The sequence below is a fragment of the Phoca vitulina genome, unplaced genomic scaffold, assembly GCF_004348235.1.
Source record: "Phoca vitulina isolate PV1807 unplaced genomic scaffold, GSC_HSeal_1.0 scaffold40, whole genome shotgun sequence".
Taxonomy (NCBI): domain Eukaryota; kingdom Metazoa; phylum Chordata; class Mammalia; order Carnivora; family Phocidae; genus Phoca; species Phoca vitulina.
The window spans coordinates 42,963-63,893 of record NW_022589743.1 but is presented as its reverse complement, the minus strand read 5'-3'; the positions used below and the strand labels follow the sequence as shown (position 1 = coordinate 63,893).

The following is a 20,931-nucleotide window of genomic DNA, read 5'->3' as shown; positions in this document are numbered from 1 at the left end:
TCAGCAGGTGGGCTCACAACAGCTGGGCTGGCAGCAGTAGCAGCAGCAGGCTGGGCGGCAGCAGGACTGTCCGCAGTAGGATGGGCGGCAGCAGGGGGCCTGGGCGTGGTGCAGCTGGCAGCAGGTTGGGGGCGTGCAGCTCACCACACAGCAGGGGGGCAGGCAGGTGTCCTCCACGCGGCAGTCAGGGCGGCACCACCTGACTCGGCAGCTCACAGCTCCGTAGCCACCCTCCTGGCCACCACCAGTGCCACAGCTGGTCCCACCGCAGCTGGGCTGGCAGCAGCTGGAGCCACAGTTCCCACTGGTGGAGCAGGTGGGAAATCCACAGAAGCTAGTGGAGCAGCAGGCCATGGTCAGGAGCTGGGTTGAGAGTTGGATTGTTAAGAGAAGTTTTTGAGTTTTGGCTGCACCTTCTACATCTGGCCTTTTATATATTTCCTAGAGCTGCATATTTCCCTGACATTCAGTATTGTTCCTTGATACCATTTGCAAAGTAAGTCTCTGATTGGCTGATCCCTGAGTTGTTTAGAAAGTTATTAATAGCATTTCAATAGCCTGCTTTGGTCATTATTCAGTTAAGTCTCATTATATTTCTTCTTTGCCCTCTGGATCATTATAGAAGCCAATCAGCAACACCTCTTTATGCAAATCACATGACAGACTAGAGTTGGGCCAACCCTGGCTTGCTTTGTCATACCTGTCCTTTGTTAACCTGTAGGCCAAGTTTATCTAAATTGAGCATTTTCTTCCTAAGTGGTCACTAAATTAAGGATCAGGACTTCATAAATAGAATTTGTTCAGACTTGGAATGACTAACATTAGTGTCATCAAAACATGAGCTATCCAAATTAATCAACATCCAAAGCACTATGCCTTTCTAGAATCTGTTTGTGCAAGTTACAGGATACTAAGAGCTCTAACCAGTATTTTTGCCTTCAACCGTCAGTGTACATATTCCCAGTTGAAACCCTTAATGACTTTTGCTGGTAGATTGTTTTCTGACTCTACTAAATTAAAAATATATGCTAGTAATGAATACATGTTTTAACAAGTCAAACAGTACACAGGCATATAAAGAAATTTAATATTTTTCCTCTCTTCCCCAAAACACCCATTCCCTCCACAACTAGTACTTCAGAAATAATAAATATTAACAGTTTGGTGCATATTCTTTGACACCTTTCTCCCTGCTTTTACAGACATAAACCAGCATGGATAGATAGATCATCTAAGTAAAAGTTGGGGTCTATATGTATTTTTGAAAAGTTTTAATTAGAGTAAAATACACATAATATGAAATTTACCATCTTAATCATTTAAGTGCACTGTTCACTAGTGTGAAGTACATTCACATTGGTGTGCAATCTCGAGAACTCTTTTTAACCTCCAAAACTGAAACTCTTTGTCCATTAAAGAACAACCTTTCCATTCTCTCCTCCCTAGGCCTTTGGTAACCACTTTTTCACTCTTTGTTTAGATGAATTTGACCAACCTAGGTGCCTCATATAAGTGAAATTATCCAGTATGTCTTTTTAATGAATGGCTTATTTCACTTAGCATACTGTTGTCAAGATTCATCCATGTCATAGAATGTATGAGAATTTCCTTCCTTTTTAAGGCTGAATAATACTCCTTTGTATGTATATACCACAATTTGTTTATCCGTTAATCCGTTGATGGACACTTGGGCTGCTTCCAACCTTTTGGCTATTGTGATTAATGCCCATACTACTCAAAGCAATTTACAGATTTTAAGTTTTTTGGGTAACTGCCATACTGTTTCCCATAGTGGCTGCTCATTTCCACCAACAGTACACAAGGGTTCCAATTTCTCCACATCCTTGCAAGCACTTTTTGGGTTTTTTGAGATTAGACATTCTAGTGGGTATGAGGTTGTATGTCATTGTGGTTTTGATTTGCATTTTTGTAATGACTGATGATATGAAACATTTTTTAATATGCTTGTTGGCTGTTTATTTATCTTCTTTGGAGAAGTGTCCATTCATGTCCTTTGCCCAATTTTTAATTGTTGTTGTTGATTGTAGGAGTTCTTCATATATTCTAGATATTAGCTTCTTATCAGATATATGATTTGCAAATCTTTCTCCCTTTCTGTAGATTGAATTTTCATTTCGTTCATTGGTCCTTTGCAAAATTTTTAATTTTGATATAGTTCAATTTATGTGTTTTCTACTTTTGTTGTATATGCTTTTGGTGTCATATCCAAGAAATCACTGCCAAATCCAATGTCATGAACCTTTCCCCCTGTGTTTTCTTCTAAGAGTTTTACAGTTTTAGCTCCTAACTTTAGGTTTTTTATCCATCTTCAATTAATTTTTGTGTGTGGTGTAATGTAAGGGTCCACCTTCATTCTTTTGCATGTGGATATCTGCTTTTCCCAGCCCCATTTGTTGAAAAGACTGTGCTTCCCCATTGAATGGTTTTGACGCTCTTGTTGAAAATTATTTGATTGTACATATAAAGGTTTCTTCCTGGGCTCTTTCTTCTATTCCATTTGTCTATATGACTGCCTTTATGCCAGTACCATGCTGTTTTGAATACTGTAGCTTTGTAATATAGTTTGAAGTCAGGAAGTATGATGCCTCCAGCTTTGTTCCTCTTTCTCAAGATTGATTTGGCTATTCAGAGTCTTTTGTGGCTCCATACAGATTTTTGGATGTTTCTTTTTTCTATTTCTGTGAAAAATACCATTGAAATTTTGATAGGGATTGCATTGAATCTGTAAATTGCTTTGAGTAGTATGGGCATTTTAACAGTACTGATACTCCTAATTCATGAGCATGGAATACTTTTCCATTTATTTGTGCCTTCTTTAATTTCTTTCATCAATGTCTTCTAGTTTTCAGTACACAGATCTTTCATCTCCTTGGTTAAATTTATTCCTAAGTATTTTATTCTTTTTGATGCTATTATAAATGGAATTGTTTTCTTAATTTCTCTCTTTTTAAAATTTATCCTTATTTATTATTTTTTTAAGAGAGAGAGCAGCGGAGAGAGGCAGAGGGAGAGGGAGAGAGAAAGAATCTTAAGCAGGCTCCATGCCCAGTGCAGAGCCTGATGTGGGGCTTGATCTCACTACCCTGAAATCATGACCTGAGCTGAAATCAAGAGTCTGGCACTTAACTAACTGAGCCACCCAGCACCCCTTAATTTCTCTTTCTGATAGATTGTTGTTAGTATATAGAAATGCAGCTGATTTGTATATTGATTTTTGTATCCTACAACTCTACTGAATTTGTTTAGTTTAACCATTTTCTTATTCTTTTTTTTTGTGGAGTCCTTAGGATTTTCTATATATCATATCATGTCATCTGCAAGTAGGGACAGTTTTACTTTTTTCTTTCTTATTTGGATGCCGTTTACTTCTTTTTCTTGTCTAATTGCTCTACCTGGGACTTCTAGTACTATGATAAAGAGAATAGATAAAAATGGGCACCCTTCTCTTTTTCCTAATCTTAGGGGAAAAGCTTTCAGTCTTTTACCACTGAGTATGATGTTAGTGTGGGCTTTCATATTTTGCTTTTATTAGGCTGACGTAGTTTCCTTTTATTCCTAGTTTGTTGAGTGTTTTGTTTTCTGTTGTTTTTTTTTTTATTATGAAAGAGTGTTGAATTTCATCAAATTCTTTTTCTCCATCTATTGAGATAACCATGTGTTTTTCCCCTTTTATTCTGTTATGTGATATATTACATTGATTTTTTTTCCTGTTGAACCATCCTTGCATTCTAGGATAATATCCCATTAGGTCATGATGTGTAACCTTTTTAATGTACTGTTGAATTCTGTTTGATAGTATTTTGTTGAATATTGCATCAGTATTCATCAGGGATATTGGTCTCTAGTTTTCTCTTCCGTAGTGTCTTTGGCTTTGGTATCAGGATAATGCTAGCCTCATAAAGTGAGTTTGGAAGTGTTCCCTCCTCATTAATTTGTTGGAAGAATTAGAGGATGATTGATTTTAACTTTTCTTTGAATGTTTGGTAGGATTTACCAGTGAAGCTTCTGGTACTGGGATTTTATTTGTTGGGAGGTGTTGTTTTTTTTTTTTAATTACTGATTTAATCTCCTTGCTAATTATAAATCTGTTCAGATTTTCTATTTCTTCCTGATTCAGTTTTGATAGGTTATGTGATTCTAGGAATTTATCCATTTTATCTAGGTTATCTAATTTTTGGCCTATCCCATATGTGTTAGTCATTCTTTTAAAAACTATGCAGTATTCCAGAATATGATCATACCATACTCTGTTCGCATCCCCCTATTGATAAATCCGCAATTGTTTTTAGTTTGTGCTTTTGAATTAAAAAAGTCAGAGAATTTTAAGCTAAAAGGGACTTTAAAGGAGTCCAGCTTTAGGTGATTATGAGAATTAAATTAAGCTAATTAAACTAAACAGGTTTCTCAAACTGGTTCTACCATTAAGTGATTCTGTGACCTCAGAAAAGTCACTTAATTTCCCTGAACATTGTTTTATTCATCTGTAAAATGAGATGATCTCCCGGACACTCCAGGGCTAAAATTATGTAATTGCTCTACCAGGTCATTCATTCCTTAAGGGCATGATCTGCCATGTCTGATTCATTTTGGTATTCTACGTAGTGCCTTCTGCACAATCTTGAATGTAGGCACTCAGTAAGTGCTTGTTGAATCAAGGAATGAATGAATGATTGACAGTGTATTGTAATGATAAACAGCCAATTTTGCATTTTACCCAAGTCACTTGTCATTTTATTTTATACTTTTTTCTCAGCAGGAGCTCTTAGGTAGTGATACCTGAAAGTGTTCAGTAGTTAAAATCAAAGGAACAAGAGGACAAAACATGTTTCCATTTTTGTTCTGTTGTTCAAGGGTGTCTTCTGGGTTGGATCAGGTCTCTAGAAGAAATGTTGGGGAAACTGATTCTTTGCTTACATGTTATCCTTCATCCATGCTTTATAATTTCTTGATTTTCATTAACTCTTTAATGAATAAAGCACTATAATCTTTTTTATTAAAGCACTATAATCTTAACCAAAGTACTATTTTTAATAAAAAAGAATTATCTTCAGCTCCCTCCAGTTCTTTTTTTAAAAGATTATTTAAAAAATTTTTAAAAATTTTTTTATTTTTAAAAATTTTTTGATTATGTTGTATTAGTCACCATACAGTACATTATTAATTTTTGATGTGGTGATCCACGATTCATTGTTTTTGTGTATCACCCAGTGCTTCATGCAGTACGTGCCCTTCTTAATACCCATCACTGGGCTAACCTATCCCCCCACCCCCCTCCCCTGTAAAACCTTCAGTTTGTTTCTCAGAGTCCATAGTCTCTCATGGTTCATCTCTTCTTCCGATTACCCCCCTTCATTTTTCCCTTCCTTCTTTTAATGTCCTCCATGCTATTCCTTATGTTCCACACATAAGTGAAACCATATGATAATTGACTTTCTCTGCTTGACTTATTTGACTTAGCATAATCTTCTCCAGTCCCATCCATGCTGATGTAAAAGTTGGATATTCATCCTTTCTGGTGGCTGAGTAATATTCCATTGTATATACGGACCACATCTTCTTTATCCATTCATCTGTTGAAGGGCATCTCGGCTCTTTCCACAGTTTGGCTATTGCTGACATGGCTGCTATGAACATTGGGGTGCATATGGCCCTTCTTTTCACTACATCTGTGTCTTTGGGGTAAATACCCAGGAGTGCAATTGCTGGGTCATAGGGTAGCTCTATTTTTAACTTTTTGAGGAACCTCCACACTGTTTTCCAAAGCGGCTGTACCAACTTGCATTCCCACCAACAGTGTAAGAGGGTTCCTCTTTCTCCACAACCTCTCCAACATTTGTTGTTTCTTGCCCTGTCCATTTTTGCCATTCTAACTGGTGTAAGGTGGTATCTTAATGTGGTTTTGATTTGAATTTCCCTGATGACTAATGATGATGAACATTTTTTCATGTGTCTGTTAGCCATTTGTATGTCTTCTTCAGAGAAGTGTCTTTTCATGTCTTCTGCCCATTTTTTGACTTGATTATTTGTTTTTTGGGCGTTGAGTTTGAGAAGTTCTTTATCGATCTTGGATACCAGCCCTTTATCTGTAGTGTCATTTGCAAATAGCTTCTCCCATTCCGTGGGTTGCCTCTTTGTTTTGTTGACTGTTTCCTTTGCTGTGCAGAAGCTTTTTAATCTTGATGAAGTCCCAAACGTTCATTTTTGCTTTTGTTTCACTAGCTTTTGGAGATGTATCTTGAAAGAAGTTGCTCTGGGTGATGTCAAAGAGGTTACTGCCTATGTTCTCCTCTAGGATTTTGATGGATTTCTGTCTCACATTGAGGTCTTTCATCCATTTTGAGTTTATCATTGTGTATGGTGTTAGAGAATGGTCGAGTGTCATTCTGCATGTGGCTGTCCAATTTTCCCAGCACAATTTATTGAAGAGACTTTTTTCCATTGCATTTTTTCCCCTGCTTTGTTGAAGATTATTTGACCATAGAGTTGAGGGTCCATATCTGGGCTCTCTATTCTGTTCCATTGGTCTATATGTCTGTTTTTGTGCCAGTACTGTGCTGTCTTGGTGATCACTGCTTTGTAATATAGCTTGAAAGCGGGCAACATGATGCCCCCAACTTTGTTTTTCTTTTTCAACATTTCCTTGGCGATTCGGGGTCTTTTCTGATTCCATACAAATTTTAGGATTGTTTGTTCCAGCACTTTGAAAAATGTCATTGGAATTTTGATTGCGATGGCATTGAAGGTATAGATTGCTCTGGGTAGCATAGACATTTTAACAATGTTTATTCTTCCGATCCATGAGCATGGAATGTTTTTCCATCTTTTTGTGTCTTCTTCAACTTCTTTCATGAGTGTTCTGTAGTTCCTAGAGTATAGATCCTTTACCTCTTTGGTTAGGTTTATTCCGAGGTATCTTATGGTTTTTGGTGGTATTGTAAATGGAATCATTTCTCTAATTTCTCTTTCTATAGCTGCATTGTTAGTGTATAAGAAAGCAACTGATTTCTGTGCATTGATTTTGTATCCTTCCACATTACTGAATTGCTGTATGAGTTCTAGTAATTTGGGGGTGGAGTCTTTTGGGTTTTCCACATAAAGTATCATGTCATCTGCAAAAAGAGAGAGTTTGACTTCTTCTTTGCCAATTTGAATACCTTTTATTTCTTTCTGTTGTCTGATTGCTGTTGCTAGGACTTCTAGTACTATGTTGAACAATAGTGGCAAGAGTGGACATCCTTGATGTGTTCCTGATCTTAAGGGAAAGGCTCTCAGCTTTTCCCCATTGAGGATGATATTCGCTGTGGGTTTTTCATAGATGGATTTTATGAAATTGAGGAATATTCCCTCTGTCCCTACACTCTGAAGAGTTTTAATCAGGAAAGGATGCTGTATTTTGTCAAATGCTTTTTCTGCATCAGTTGAGAGGACCATATGGTTCTTCTCTCTCCTCTTATTAATGTGTTTTATCACACTGATTGATTTGCGAGTGTTGAACCACCCTTGCATCCTGGGGATAAATCCCACTTGGTCGTGGTGGATGATCCTTTTAATGTATTGTTGGATCCTATTAGCTAGGATTTTGTTGAGGATTTTGGAATCCATATTCATCAGGGATATCAGTCTGAAATTCTCCTTTTTGATGGGGTCTTTGCCTGGTTTGGGGATTAAGGTAATGCTGGCCTCACAGAATGAGTCTGGAAACTTTCCTTCTGTTTCTATTTTTTGAAACAGCTTCAGGAGAATAGGTATTATTTCTTCTTTGAATGTTTGGTAGAATTCCCCGGGGAATCCATCAGGCCCTGGACTCTTGTTTTTTTGGGAGGTTTTTGATCAGTGCTTCAATCTCGTTACTGGTTATGGTCCTATTCAGGTTGTCAGTTTCTTCCTGTTTCAGTCTTGGCAGCTTATTGGTTTCCAGGAAGGCATCCATTTCATCCAGATGGCTCAATTTATAGGCATATAGTTGTTGATAGTAATTTCTAATAATTGTTTCTATTTCCTTGGTGTTAGTCGTGATCTCTCCCCTTTCATTCATAATTATATTAATTTGGGTCCTTTCTTTTTTCTTTTGGATAAGTCTGGCCAGTGGTTTATCAATCTTATTAATTCTTTCAAAGAACCAGCTTCTGGTTTCGTTGATCTGATCTACTGTGTTTCTGGTTTCTAATTCATTGATCTCTGCTCTAATCTTAATTATTTCCCTTCTAATGTGTGGCTTAGGCATCGTTTGTTGCTTTTTCTCTAGTTCTTTAAGGTGTAGAGTTAGTTGGTGAATTCGGGATTTTTCTTTTTTTTCTTTTTTGAGTGAGGCTTTGATGGCTATGTATTTCCCCCTTAGGACCGCCTTTGCAGTATCCCATAGGTTTTGGACCGAGATGTTTTCGTTCTCATTGGTTTCCATGAATTGTTTAAGTTCTCCTTTGATTTCCTGGTTGACCCAAACATTCATGAGCAGAGTGGTTTTTAGCTTCCAAGTATTTGAATTTCTTCCAAATTTTTTCTGGTGATTGAGTTCCAGTTTTAAAGCATTATGGTCTGAGAATATGCAGGGAATAATCTCAATCTTTTGGTATCAGTTGAGACCTGATTTGTGACCCAGTATGTGGTCTATTCTGGTGAAAGTTCCCTGTGGGCTCGAGAAGAATGAGTATTCTGTTGTTTTAGGGTGGAATGTTTTGTATATATCTCTGAGGTCCATCTGGTCCAGTGTGTCATTCAAAGCTCTTGTTTCTTTGCTGATTTTCTGCTTAGATGATCTGTGTATTGCTGAGAGTGGAGTATTGAGGTCTCCTATGATTAACGTATTGTTATCAATATGACTTTTTATTTTGTTTAACAGTTGGCTTATGTAGATGGCTGCTCCCATGTTGGGGGTGTAGATATTTACAATTGTTAGATCTTCTTGTTGGATAGACCCTTTAAGAATGATATAGTCTCCTTGTGTGTCTCTAACTACAGTCTTTAGTTTAAAATCTAATTTGTTTGATATAAGAATTGCTACCCCAGCTTTCTTTTGAGGTCTGCTGGCATGGAAGATGGATCTCCATCCCTTCACTTTCAGTCTGGATGTATCTTTAGGTTCAAAATGAGTCTCTTGTAGACAGCATCTGGATGGGTCCTGTCTTTTTATCCAATCTGCAACCCTGTGCCATTTTATGGGAGCATTTAGGCCGTTCATGTGAGAGTGATTATTGAAAAATACGAATTTATTGTCATCATGTTGCCTGTGAAGACCTTGTTTTTATAGATCGTCTCTGTAAATTTCTGTTGTATATCACTCTTGGGGTCTTTCTCCTTTTATAAAACCCCCCTTAATATTTCTTGCAGGGCCGGCTTAGTGGTCACATATTCTTTCGGTTTCTGCTGCTCTTGGAAGCTCTGCTGCATCTCTCCATCCATTCTAAATGATAGCCTTGCCGGATAAAGTATTCTTGGCTGCATGTTTTTCTCGTTTAGTACTCTGAATATGTCTTGCCAGGCCTTTCTGGTTTACCAGGTCGCTGTGGATAGGTCTGACGTTATTCTGATATTCCTCCCTCTGTACGTAAGGAATCTCTTCCCCCTAACTGCCCTTAAGATGGTTTCCTTGGTTCTAAGATTTGTGAGTTTTACTATTACATGCTGGGGTGTTGGCCTGTTTTCCTTGATCTTGGGAGGAGTCCTCTCTGCCTCTAGGACACGAGTGTTTGTTTCATTCCCCAGATTAGGGAAGTTCTCAGCTACAGTTTGCTCAAATATATCTTCTAGTCCTCTCTCTCTCTCCACCCCCTCCAGGATTCCAATAATTCTGACATTGGAATGCTTCATGGTGTCACTTACTTCTCTGATTCTATTTTCATGGATTCTGAGTTGTTTTACCCTGGCCTCTTCTTTTCCCTTTTTATCTATTAAATTGTCTTCCAGATCACTAATTCATTCTTCTGCCTCACTTACCCTAGCTCTTAGATTATCTAGATTAGATTGGATCTCAATGATAGCATTTTTAAGTTCTGCCAATTCAGCTTTCATTTCTGCCCTTAGAGACTCTCTGTTGCCATTAATTGATTTCTCCATTCTAGCTATTGTCTTCACAATTGCTAGCCTGAATTCCATCTCTGACATCTTGGTTATATCTGAATCCATTTGTAAATCTGTGGCATAAGTCATAATCTCTGAGTTGTTCCTATTTTGGGGGTTCCTCCTCCTAGTCATTCTGTTGATGGGTGGTTGAGGGAATGTATAGAGTCCAAATTATTGACCACAACCCAAGCAAGATGCACCTGTTTTCTAGGGACCTTAGGGTTGCTGGCCTCTTGTTTTCCCAGCCTGTCTTCTGGGGGAGGGGCCTGCCATGCTGTTACTCAGGCAACCCTGTCTGGGCAGAGTTGCCCTGCCCCCTGTGGCAGGGGATGGGCTCAGTGGGAACCGGTTTTTTGGGGCTTTTGTTCTCTGGTGGCTTTCCTTGGCGGCTTTCCACGTCTCTTCCGAGAGTCAGAGCAGAAGAGACCGTTTCCAACCCTCTGCCTCAGAGCAGAGACATCGCAGTCTGTTCTTCAGTGAGCTCTCCAGGCCACACTATCTCCATTTCTGTCCGTGCAGTGTCCTGGGTTGCATGCCCCTCCACACTCTCCCAGTCCTCGCCTCCAGGTCTGGGCTTGTCTCTGTCCTTTGTGCTTCTAAAACCGCCAGCCACCCCAAGTTCCCACACACGGCCCCACCGCTCTGGTTTCCATCTAAAGTCCTTTCCCGCTGCTACAGGTCTGCGAGTCTGTGCCCCGTCCCCAGCGCGGGAGACTATCGCTCACTGGCGGTGTCAGATCCCCACAGCCAGACTCCCTCCTACTGCCGTTTATCCTCCGATATCTGCTTGCGGAATCACGCTCCCTGCTTCGTACCTCGAAACCAACCGCCTGTGATATTCTGTTTTGTAGAGATCCAGATCTTCTTACATCTCAGGCTGATTTCGTGGGTGTTTAGAGTGGTCTGGTAGATATCCAACTCAATTCCAGGGACCGGTTGGAATAAGGTCCCCTACTCCTCTGCCGTCTTTTCTCTCTAAGATTTATTTATTTATTTTAGAGGGAGAAGTGAGGGTGGGGGGAGAGAGAGACACCGACCGACCAAGCAGGGGGAGGGGCAGAAGGAGAAGGAGAAAGAGTCCTAAGCAGACTCTGAGCTGAGCCCGGAGCCTGATGCAGGGCTCAATCCCATGACTCCAAGATCACAACCTGAGCTGAAACTAAGTCGGTCACTCAACTGACTGAGCCACCCAGGAGCCCCTGGCTCCCTCCAGTTCTAAGTCCAGGAAACCACAAATTAATCCTGATCCTTCCAAAAACTACCCGGATTTATGAAGCATTTCTTGATGCTCTGTTTAGATATGTATAAGTTCACTGTATATTATTTTTTCCTTCATTGTGTATTATGTATAAATGCATGTGTATGTATAATAAATATATGTATTTCTAAGTGAAAATTTTAAACCAAGTTAGTTATGTTATTATCTTCACTTTCATTTTAGAAACGGGGGAAAAAAGTAGAATTCTCCATCTAACCAAAAGCATATTTCCTCAGAGAGGCTTCCCCAACTTGTAGCTCTCTTGCTTTACTCTGCAACGCTATGTATAAATGGAAGAGTATAATATATTAGCATATGTTCCCACAGTTTGAAGATGGCCTGAAAGAGCATTCCTCTAACAGACTTGAAAAAAATACATCATATTCTGGCTCTGGATTCAGAGTTGCTTCCTGACTTCTATAACTTTCTGGTTATGAAAGCACTTTGTGAGGTCAGGATATGGAAATAGAGCCTGTGCCACTTCTGAGGCCCTGTGTAACTGCCTTTGCTGTATTTTTTTATGGGGATTAACCTCCATTAGATGTGGTCAAATTACCTAGAAAGCAGTGTGGGACAACAAAAACAGACTAAAATCTTTTGTGACTTTTTATGAAACACATATCACGAACACACTCAGTGAAGAAAAAGAGATATGTTTGCTGCACCAATAGATATAATTTAATAGACCGTGGTATATTATTCCCCTTTCATAAAAAGTGCAGTTTGCAAAATGGTGGTGTGTAGGAGGTGAACATAGAAGGACAGATGATTCTGCAGCATCGGTGGCACTGAGTCACAGAGTAGATTAAAATGCGTGCTGAAGGCAATTTCTCAAGTTAAATTTGTATTTTGGCAACCTCACTGGGGAGATCGAGGTCTTTCCAGAAGTGAATGGAATCAGATAGGTCTGCGAGGCCCAAATATTTGGTATCCCCCACAACAAAAACCAAATAAAAGTTCAAGAATTTGTTAGTGCTCCATGGATGATGGAAGAGCTAATTAGTTCATGAATTGATTTGGAAGCTGAAACTTCAAATCCAAAATCAGCAGCCTGGCTTTCAGCAGGTGGGCTCACAACAGCTGGGCTGGCAGCAGTAGCAGCAGCAGGCTGGGCGGCAGCAGGACTGTCCGCAGTAGGATGGGCGGCAGCAGGGGGCCTGGGCGTGGTGCAGCTGGCAGCAGGTTGGGGGCGTGCAGCTCACCACACAGCAGGGGGGCAGGCAGGTGTCCTCCACGCGGCAGTCAGGGCGGCACCACCTGACTCGGCAGCTCACAGCTCCGTAGCCACCCTCCTGGCCACCACCAGTGCCACAGCTGGTCCCACCGCAGCTGGGCTGGTAGCAGCTGGGCTGGTAGCAGCTGGGCTGGTAGCAGCTGGGCTGGCAGCAGCTGGAGCCACAGTTCCCACTGGTGGAGCAGGTGGGAAATCCACAGAAGCTAGTGGAGCAGCAGGCCATGGTCAGGAGCTGGGTTGAGAGTTGGGTTGCTAAGAGAAGTTTTTGAGTTTTGGTGGTGACTTCCATGTTGGGCCTTTTATAAGCCTTGACTAGCTATGATTTACATAATTCTCAAAATCTCTTCCTTGTTTGTGTATAAATAATCTGTCTCTGAATAATAATTGCCCTATTCCTGAGTTATTTGTTCAGCCTCTGAAAGCCTTTATAAGTTCATTTTATTTGGTCTTCAATTAAGATTCTTTACCACAGTTAAGTAGTTATTGGCGTTCATTTGGTACATAACCCATAATCCCCCATATTTGTTAAAATTTGGTCATTGCCCTATGAATAATTGATGCCTCACCTTTAAGGAGTGTCAGTATTACTCAGTGTTGACCCTGATAATCGGGCCCCTGGGTCTCACGTGACAGTTTAATTCCCAGCATCATGGCTCCAGTGTCAGCCACTGCCCCTTCATCGTTTTCATCTTCAATTTGACTATGAAGCAAAGTGATCCAGCTGGCCAGAAAGGGATGCTTTTTTGGGGGACTGAGAAATGTGGATGAATTGTTACTGATCACAATTTCTGGAGCACTTAGGTGCTTAAATGGTTCTGACTATTTTACATTTATCAGTTCATTTAATTTTTACTGCAGTCCTATGAGCCATGCCTATAGCTACTCCCATCATCCATATAAGGAAACCAAGCCTCAAACAGATTTACATCTCTTGCCCAGGTTCACAGCAGCAAGTGGTGAATCTGAAATTTGAACCCACATCATCTGACTCCAGCGTAAACTCTTTCAACCACTACAGTCAGTACTCTGTTTTCCATGTAAGCAATTGTTCTAGAGAAAATCAAAGGGTAAAAGAAAGATGTAAAAATTTGTCCACTTTCAAACTTTTTTAGAGTCAAGGGAAGAAAGGCAGAGCTTTGGATGAGTAATAACACTATTTATTAGGACTTCTCTGGAAATTTTTATTTTTTTTAACTCCATAATCACACTTCGAGAAAATCTCAAGTGCTAAAAAGGTTAATCCATTTGACTTGTGACTTCATCTAAACTTTGATATTAGGATGTCTTCTAGATTTAAATGTCCTTAACTGCATAAAAATCATACCCAGTGTATTAACACTGGAGCATGTGACACACTATGGTGTGTTAGATCTGCTGTATGCAGTTTACTGTACATATTAGAAACTAGTCCAGCTCGCTGAAAGTTAATATAATTTGAATGAAACAACTGATGAGGATGAAGATGAAGCTTTTGTGTAGGTACAATGAAAGGTGACCTGGCCCTCGTTGAGTATGGATTCTATTATAGGGAAATGGAAGTTAAAATACAGAGTTTGAACCAGAATACCAGGTATTAGTTCTGCTTCTCCAGAAATGACAGCTTTGAGTTAAGATCATAACTCTTCCCAAATCAGAATTAAGACATTTTCAAATCCCATGTCAAATGTGAGTTAAAAGGTATGTGAATTTTTTGCTTCCTCTCCTTAAGCAAATCTCTGTCACAGATTCTTTGATTAGCTGATTTATTTTTACTGTGGGTGTTTGGAATATGCAGATTTATCACCATTACAATCTCAGGAGCTATTTAATTCATATTTAAATTCAGTAGAATATTTGATTTTGATAAATGGTAAATAATAAAAACATTTATCTCCCCTTGCAAAAAATTCTTATGTTTGAGGAGTTGAAATACCTCCTCATAAGGGCACTGGAGATAGTAGTGTTGTCTGTTAGTTCTCCATTTCTGGCTTTTCTGGTGCGGCACTGTTTACAGCATCTCCCTCGGTGCAAAACTTAACTCAGTTTTCATGTTTCTCGTCTTTAGTTGCCCTCAGAGAATTATTAGGTGTGTTAGCCAGAGTTCTCCAGAGAAACAGAACCAGTAAGATATATATAAATAGGTAGAAAGAGATTTATTGTGAGGGATTGGCTCACACAAATATGGAGCCTAAGAAGTCCCACCAGGAGCACTGAAGTCTGAGGGCAGGAGAAGATGAATGTCCCAGCTTGAGCCATAGAACAGTTCACCTTTTCTGCCTTTTTGTTCTATTTGGGGCTCAATGGTTTGGATGATGCCCACTCACATTGGTGAAGGCAATGTTCTTTACTCATTCTACAGATTCATATGCTAATTCCTTCTGTAAACACCTTCACAGACACACCCAGGAATAATGTTTTACCAGCTATCTAGGGATCCCTTTAAGCAGTCAAGTTGATACATAAGATTAAACCATCACATAAGGTGTGACACTTAAAATTTGAGAATTCTATTTTTCTGCCACAGATTAATCTGAATATTCCCTTATCTTCCCTAAATAAGTCAAGAAAATAAAATTATTTCCTCTTACCACTTAAATCCAATTCTTCTTGATTGGTTCTAATACAAATAGAGTAAGAAGTTTTAATCATTTGTGATGTTAGATTTTCTGTCCTGTTTATATGCTGGATATCCCCATCTGTGGTCTTCTTTGAGAAAAGAATGCCAGTAACTTTACATTTAAAACTATTTTATTACTATGCGTATTCTCTTTGGTTTTCATTACTTCGTTTAAGCGATGGGGCCCAGACCAAATAGTACCACAAGAAGAAAGGATGTGTTTGTCTCTTATTATTCCATGTTTGCCTTCTGTTTATAGATACTAATATTTGAGTTATTTTTCTTTAAGAGATCAGTGTTCTGGGTTTTTTACTGTAAATTTTGGGGTGTCTCTCAGTTCCTTAAAATCCATTTTAAATAGTTCTCTAATTCAGTTGCCTCTGCCTTACTTAGGTTCCTGAGTGATAAGACGTGGTTGATATACCAACCAGTTGAATATCCTCAACTTTTTATTCTAAATCAAGTAATAAGATCTTCTCTCTGAATGTCAACCTGGCTCTTTGGTGCTTCCAAGCTGAAGCCTTCTAAGTCAAAGGTGCATCCAACCTAAGTCTTCCTAATCTGTTGGAAGATAAGAGAGTAGTATATGAGGGACATAGAGTGTTGAACATGTTTTAGACGCATTGTGTATAAGAATGGGCATAGTGAATGTCAGTATCATGCTTGTTTAAATCCATTCCTGTAATGTATATTTATTTTCTACTTAACAATACATGAAACAACTGTATAGATGTTTTAGAAACATTAGTTGAAATTCCTTTTCATCATTTTCCAAAGTATATTTTGAGGAATACTAGTGTTACAGGATGTTAAGTCAGTAATAAATAAATAAATAAATTCCCTGACTAAATCAGTTTGGGAGTAATAGTTATAGAGCTTTCTTTAATATTCTAATGTGCTTTGTTTTTAATTTTTTTATTTTTTAAAATTTTATTATGTTATTTTAGTCACCATACAATACATCATTAGTTTTTGATATGGTGATCCACATTCCATTGTTTTCGTATAACACCCAGTGCTCCATGCAGTATGTGCCCTCCTTAATACCCATCACCGGGCTAAGCAATCCTTCTAATGTGCTTTATAAACCTTCAAGATGGTGAAAACGCATGCAACATTATTTGACCATTGAATACTTTTTCCCTGTTGGGCATCTAAGACTCTAGTTGTCAGTGCATCACCTGTTTAGGAAATAATCCATCCTATGCCTGGGAGGGATGTTGTAAGCAATGAAAGTCAGTTCTCTTATTTTCTAGGCTTTCTAGACTGGTGCCCAGGGAGGCGAAGGGCCTTGCTCAAGAATCCATGGATTCTTAGTTACAAAGTGGGAACAAGAACTTGGGATGCCTTTACATCTTATGCTAGTACTTTGAAATCTTGTGTTTACTCTCTTTCCAACTATGTATTACTCTTTTATACCCTCGATAATTGAAAGAATTGTACACAGAATCCTATATGAATGAAATTAATAGATTTGGTAACACCTCAAGAAGCTAAATGACATAAAAATTCCTTTTTTGTAAAATCGATCTTCTGGAACACCTAGCCCATCAGTTTGCACATGTGAGGACCTTGGGAAATAATTTCTAAATACTGATAGATTCTTTTAATCATAGATTTTGGCTGCAGAATATTGGACCATTTAATGGTAAAACAAAGGAAAACCATCTTTTAAAGACCTTTATAAAAGGACAAAAATTAGGAAAAACCATACTGCCATATCACAGTTATTGAGATTTTGAAAAATCCAAGTACCCCAATAGCAATAACAAATTCCAAATAAAAGCTCCAACAATGACTTCATCACTGAAGAATAAAAATTTTATTAAATCCCAAATCCAATGAGCTGTTGAACTATTTCAGATGATATTTATAGTAAAGTTTTACATATTCCTCTTAACCTTGTAGGACTTCTATTCATATCCAGGTTTATGAAATATTTTGGTCATCAATTATAAATTCACATTTTAGGAAAATTATGTAGCCGTGTGACAAGAGTTTGCAAGCTGGATTATGGGTATTAGCGCTCAGAAGTTTGTTGGGACTCTACATTGGCTCGTGCCAGTTTCTCAGGATTCCTTTAGAAGGCTTTCAGCAGGTGGGCTCACAACAGCTGGGCTGGCAGCAGTAGCAGCAGCAGGCTGGGCGGCAGCAGGACTGTCCGCAGTAGGATGGGCGGCAGCAGGGGGCCTGGGCGTGGTGCAGCTGGCAGCAGGTTGGGGGCGTGCAGCTCACCACACAGCAGGGGGGCAGGCAGGTGTCCTCCACGCGGCAGTCAGGGCGGCACCACCTGACTCGGCAGCTCACAGCTCCGTAGCCACCCTCCTGGCCACCACCAGTGCCACAGCTGGTCCCACCGCAGCTGGGCTGGTAGCAGCTGGGCTCGTAGCAGCTGGGCTGGCAGCAGCTGGAGCCACAGTTCCCACTGGTGGAGCAGGTGGGAAATCCACAGAAGCTAGTGGAGCAGCAGGCCATGGTCAGGAGCTGGGTTGAGAGTTGGGTTGCTTGGTGGACTTTCTGAGTTAGAGCTGCTTGTTCCACTTGGGCCTTTTATAGGTCTTGGCCGGTTCCTGTGTTTGTGATGGTCAGCATTTTTATCTTGTTACTCTTCAAACAAGCTTTTCCAGAGTCCTTTGATTGTTCAAATATCGAGTTATTTTAAATGCATCCCCAGATTGGTTTTTCCTTATTGCTCAGCTAATACTCACTAAATGTTTTTGTCCTTGGTAGAAATAGTTGTTATTTCATTTCTAAATAATGCTGTAATTTCTCCTCAAGTCTCAGCTTCCATTCTGCATTAAGATCACATCACCTGACAAAGTGACTCTCACTCATAAGATGATGTGATTTTAGGGTCATATTCACCAAACTCAAGTCTCCAGAAAAAAATTATTAACAATTGACTGTCTTTTATGTAAGACTGTGTTTATATTTTTTTTATTACAATCAGCCAGATAGAAACTCTGATAAACTTCACATTCATAGAAATTCATAGATTTTTCCAGAAATTGGATCTCTCCAATTTCCATGATCTCTCCTGAACTTCACACATTGACTTGAGAAAATATCACTCAGGAAGACCTGTTGAACAAAACTGTTCCATCCCAATTTACTGTGGATATTTTATTAGCATGAATTTAAAAGAAGGACTAAAATTTGTAGCCAGTAATTAGGAAAATATCACATAAAATTTTAAGTGTAATTTATATTTTTCTATGAAAGATAAAAATCACTGCTATGTGAGTTATCTGGACAGTATTTCTTAAAGGTGGGATTTATTTTCAGTTTATCATTTTATGTAACTACACCATGTGTCCTGTGAAATGATATTAGACCAAAGAGCATGACAATTGAATTTATGAAGGGGAATCAATAAAAGAAAAAGCAGGAGTTAGGAGATACTTTTTCTGGATTACAATGTATATAAGGCAGTGTAGGAAATGAGTGATCAAATATCATTCAATAGGTATAAGAGCAAAGAGATTAAATATACCTTATACTTAAGGTATAAGTGTAAAGGGATTGGTGTGGTACGGACCACTTTTGATTTCCCCTCAGCATCAGTCGATGTTAGAATACTGTTGAATCTAGGAATGGCTATAATTTGGAGAGGTAAGTGATTTGCTCCATTTACAGAGTACACAGCCAGAAAGCTGTATATACATTTCAGTAAAATAAATTTGAAACAATTTTGGTGGTTGTCAAAAGAAAGAATGTGTTGTCAAAAGAAGAATGTGTAGGGTTACATGGGGGGAAATGAAAAAAAAAAAAGTGGTAACCAAAAGAGCATATTATTGCTACTTGTGGTTGGTTTATTCTTTCCTTCCAATCTTGAATAGAAGCACACAGTTAGCTTTTTATGAAGTATTGGTTTGTGCGGCGATAGAATTACATTAGAATGTGATTCATGCTACTGTCAAGAAAGATGTTCACGTCGTATGATAACCATGACTATAGGTATGAAGTTGAAAAGTGGTTGAAGGAATCATCAAATATCAGAGATCAAAAAATTAATAAATCACCTTGTCCAAACATTTGATTGTATAGTTATAGAAACTGACATCATTAAAAAAAAAAAAAGAAACTGACATCATTGTTTTTATAAGTAGTAAATGTTTACTAAATCATATATTATGCACAGAGCACTAAAGGGTTGGGCAGAAAGCAAGATTCAATCTGTCTCGTATCTTGCTCTAGTATACAAATCATTGGAGTACTGATAGGAGGGATGAATCAAGGAAAAGAGTCAAATATACTACCATCCATCCTCATAGTTTTAAGTTGGAACACTGATGTTGTGGTACAGACTGCTTTTAATTTCCTCTTGGCATCAGTTGATGTTAGAATACTACTGAGTCCAGGACTGGCTGCATTTTGGAGAGGTTAGTGACTTGCTTTATTCACACAGCACACAGCCAGAAGAGCTGGGTATAAAACTTCTGTCTCTCCCTCCTACATCAATTCATTTTATTTTATCCATGCTGTTTTCCAGGATCAATTAATTATTAAAACGCTTTGCTTCCTATTAAAAAAATACTTTATAATAGCTCAAGAATAGAAATATTAGTGAACAGAAATGCTATGGAGTAGTAACTTTAAACACACAGTAAATAAACATGAATATGTTTAGATTCTTTTAAGTGTCTTCTGACCAGAAGAGTTTTCTCTAGAGCTGCAATAACACATTTAATTCTTGTTTCTTATTTCCCACATTCATATTAGGGAACATACCTTCTGGGTTTCTATGTCTGCCATACTCTTTGTGTCTTCTTTATTCCATGGCTATCGTCTTAGGTCAGTTCTTATTGTGTATCACTTGGACGAGTACAATGGCCTCTTGATTTGTTTCTGTATAGCCATTTTATGTCTAGCCTTTGGCCTTCTTTTTTGATAAGCAGCTACCATAAGAATCATCCTGATGCCCAATGCCTGTTCTCTATTCACTTGCCCCAAGGCTTTCAGCAGCTCCTTAGTATTTATTGCATTAAGGGCATACTCCTTTGGTTAGTATTCAAAGCACACACATTTTTCAAATTTATCTTCCATTATTATTCTACATATGTCCAGTGTTCCCAGCCAAGCTATCCTCTGAACAGTCCCTCTCTCTATACCTTTGTGCATACTATTACCAGTGTTGAGAATGCCATCTTCCCTTAGATCTGCATGCCGAAATCTTAACCCATATAAAATGCTAGCTCCCTTTTCAGTCTTTCTCCCCATTCAATAGTGATTTCTCTGTTGACACCAAAATGCTTTGTACTTTTTTTCATTTTCTAATTTTTAGTTGTGTTATTATGACTTTCATTTATCTCCCTAGAAGTTTCTTAGGGGAACATTTTTAACTCCATTTTAATTTCTATTGTATACCATCTAGCCTGTGATTTGCAGATGGTAGGCAATCAACACATTTTGTTTTATTTAAATTTAATGAAAAAAATTAGAATGAATAAGTAAAACCAAATGTGTATTTGCTAGGCCAAAGAAGAGAAGTTTATTAGAAAACAAGCATGCCACAAGACCTAAGATCTACAGTGGGAAGAAGGGAGTTGATACTGTTACAAAGACTTGAGAACAGCCCAAGTCTTAATAGATGCGCCTGGATTTCCATTCATCCTCTGGTTGACTTGGGTCTTGATAGTTCAGGGCAGGAGGTTTGTTAGGTAGAGGTGGGAGTATGACTTTTTCAGAATGTTGATTGCTTGTTCTAGATAGTCAGTGTACTTCTCAGCAGCAGGGGGAGGTCCTGCAGGTGGTGCGGCAGGG

General features: G+C 38.8%; 3 protein-coding genes across 3 annotated transcripts; all 3 read right to left on the bottom strand.

Annotated features, from left to right (window-relative positions):
• On the bottom strand, window positions 1–354 carry LOC116647269 (keratin-associated protein 9-3-like). Its single transcript, XM_032428459.1, has one exon. The coding sequence runs from the start codon at window positions 352–354 to the stop codon at window positions 1–3; it is 354 nt and encodes a 117-aa protein (XP_032284350.1).
• A 12,042-nt stretch (window positions 355–12,396) lies between these two features.
• On the bottom strand, window positions 12,397–12,795 carry LOC116647254 (keratin-associated protein 9-3-like). Its single transcript, XM_032428422.1, has one exon. The coding sequence runs from the start codon at window positions 12,793–12,795 to the stop codon at window positions 12,397–12,399; it is 399 nt and encodes a 132-aa protein (XP_032284313.1).
• A 4,464-nt stretch (window positions 12,796–17,259) lies between these two features.
• Window positions 17,260–17,643, bottom strand: LOC116647725 (keratin-associated protein 9-3-like). The gene has a single exon (XM_032429274.1). The coding sequence runs from the start codon at window positions 17,641–17,643 to the stop codon at window positions 17,260–17,262; it is 384 nt and encodes a 127-aa protein (XP_032285165.1).
• Between the last annotated feature and the right edge of the window lie 3,288 nt (window positions 17,644–20,931).

Excerpts from the sequence above, each read along its gene's own strand:
- LOC116647269 (XM_032428459.1), bottom strand. The coding sequence starts at position 354 with ATGGCCTGCTGCTCCACTAGCTTCTGTGGATTTCCCACCTGCTCCACC.
- LOC116647725 (XM_032429274.1), bottom strand. The coding sequence starts at position 17,643 with ATGGCCTGCTGCTCCACTAGCTTCTGTGGATTTCCCACCTGCTCCACC.
- LOC116647254 (XM_032428422.1), bottom strand. The coding sequence starts at position 12,795 with ATGGCCTGCTGCTCCACTAGCTTCTGTGGATTTCCCACCTGCTCCACC.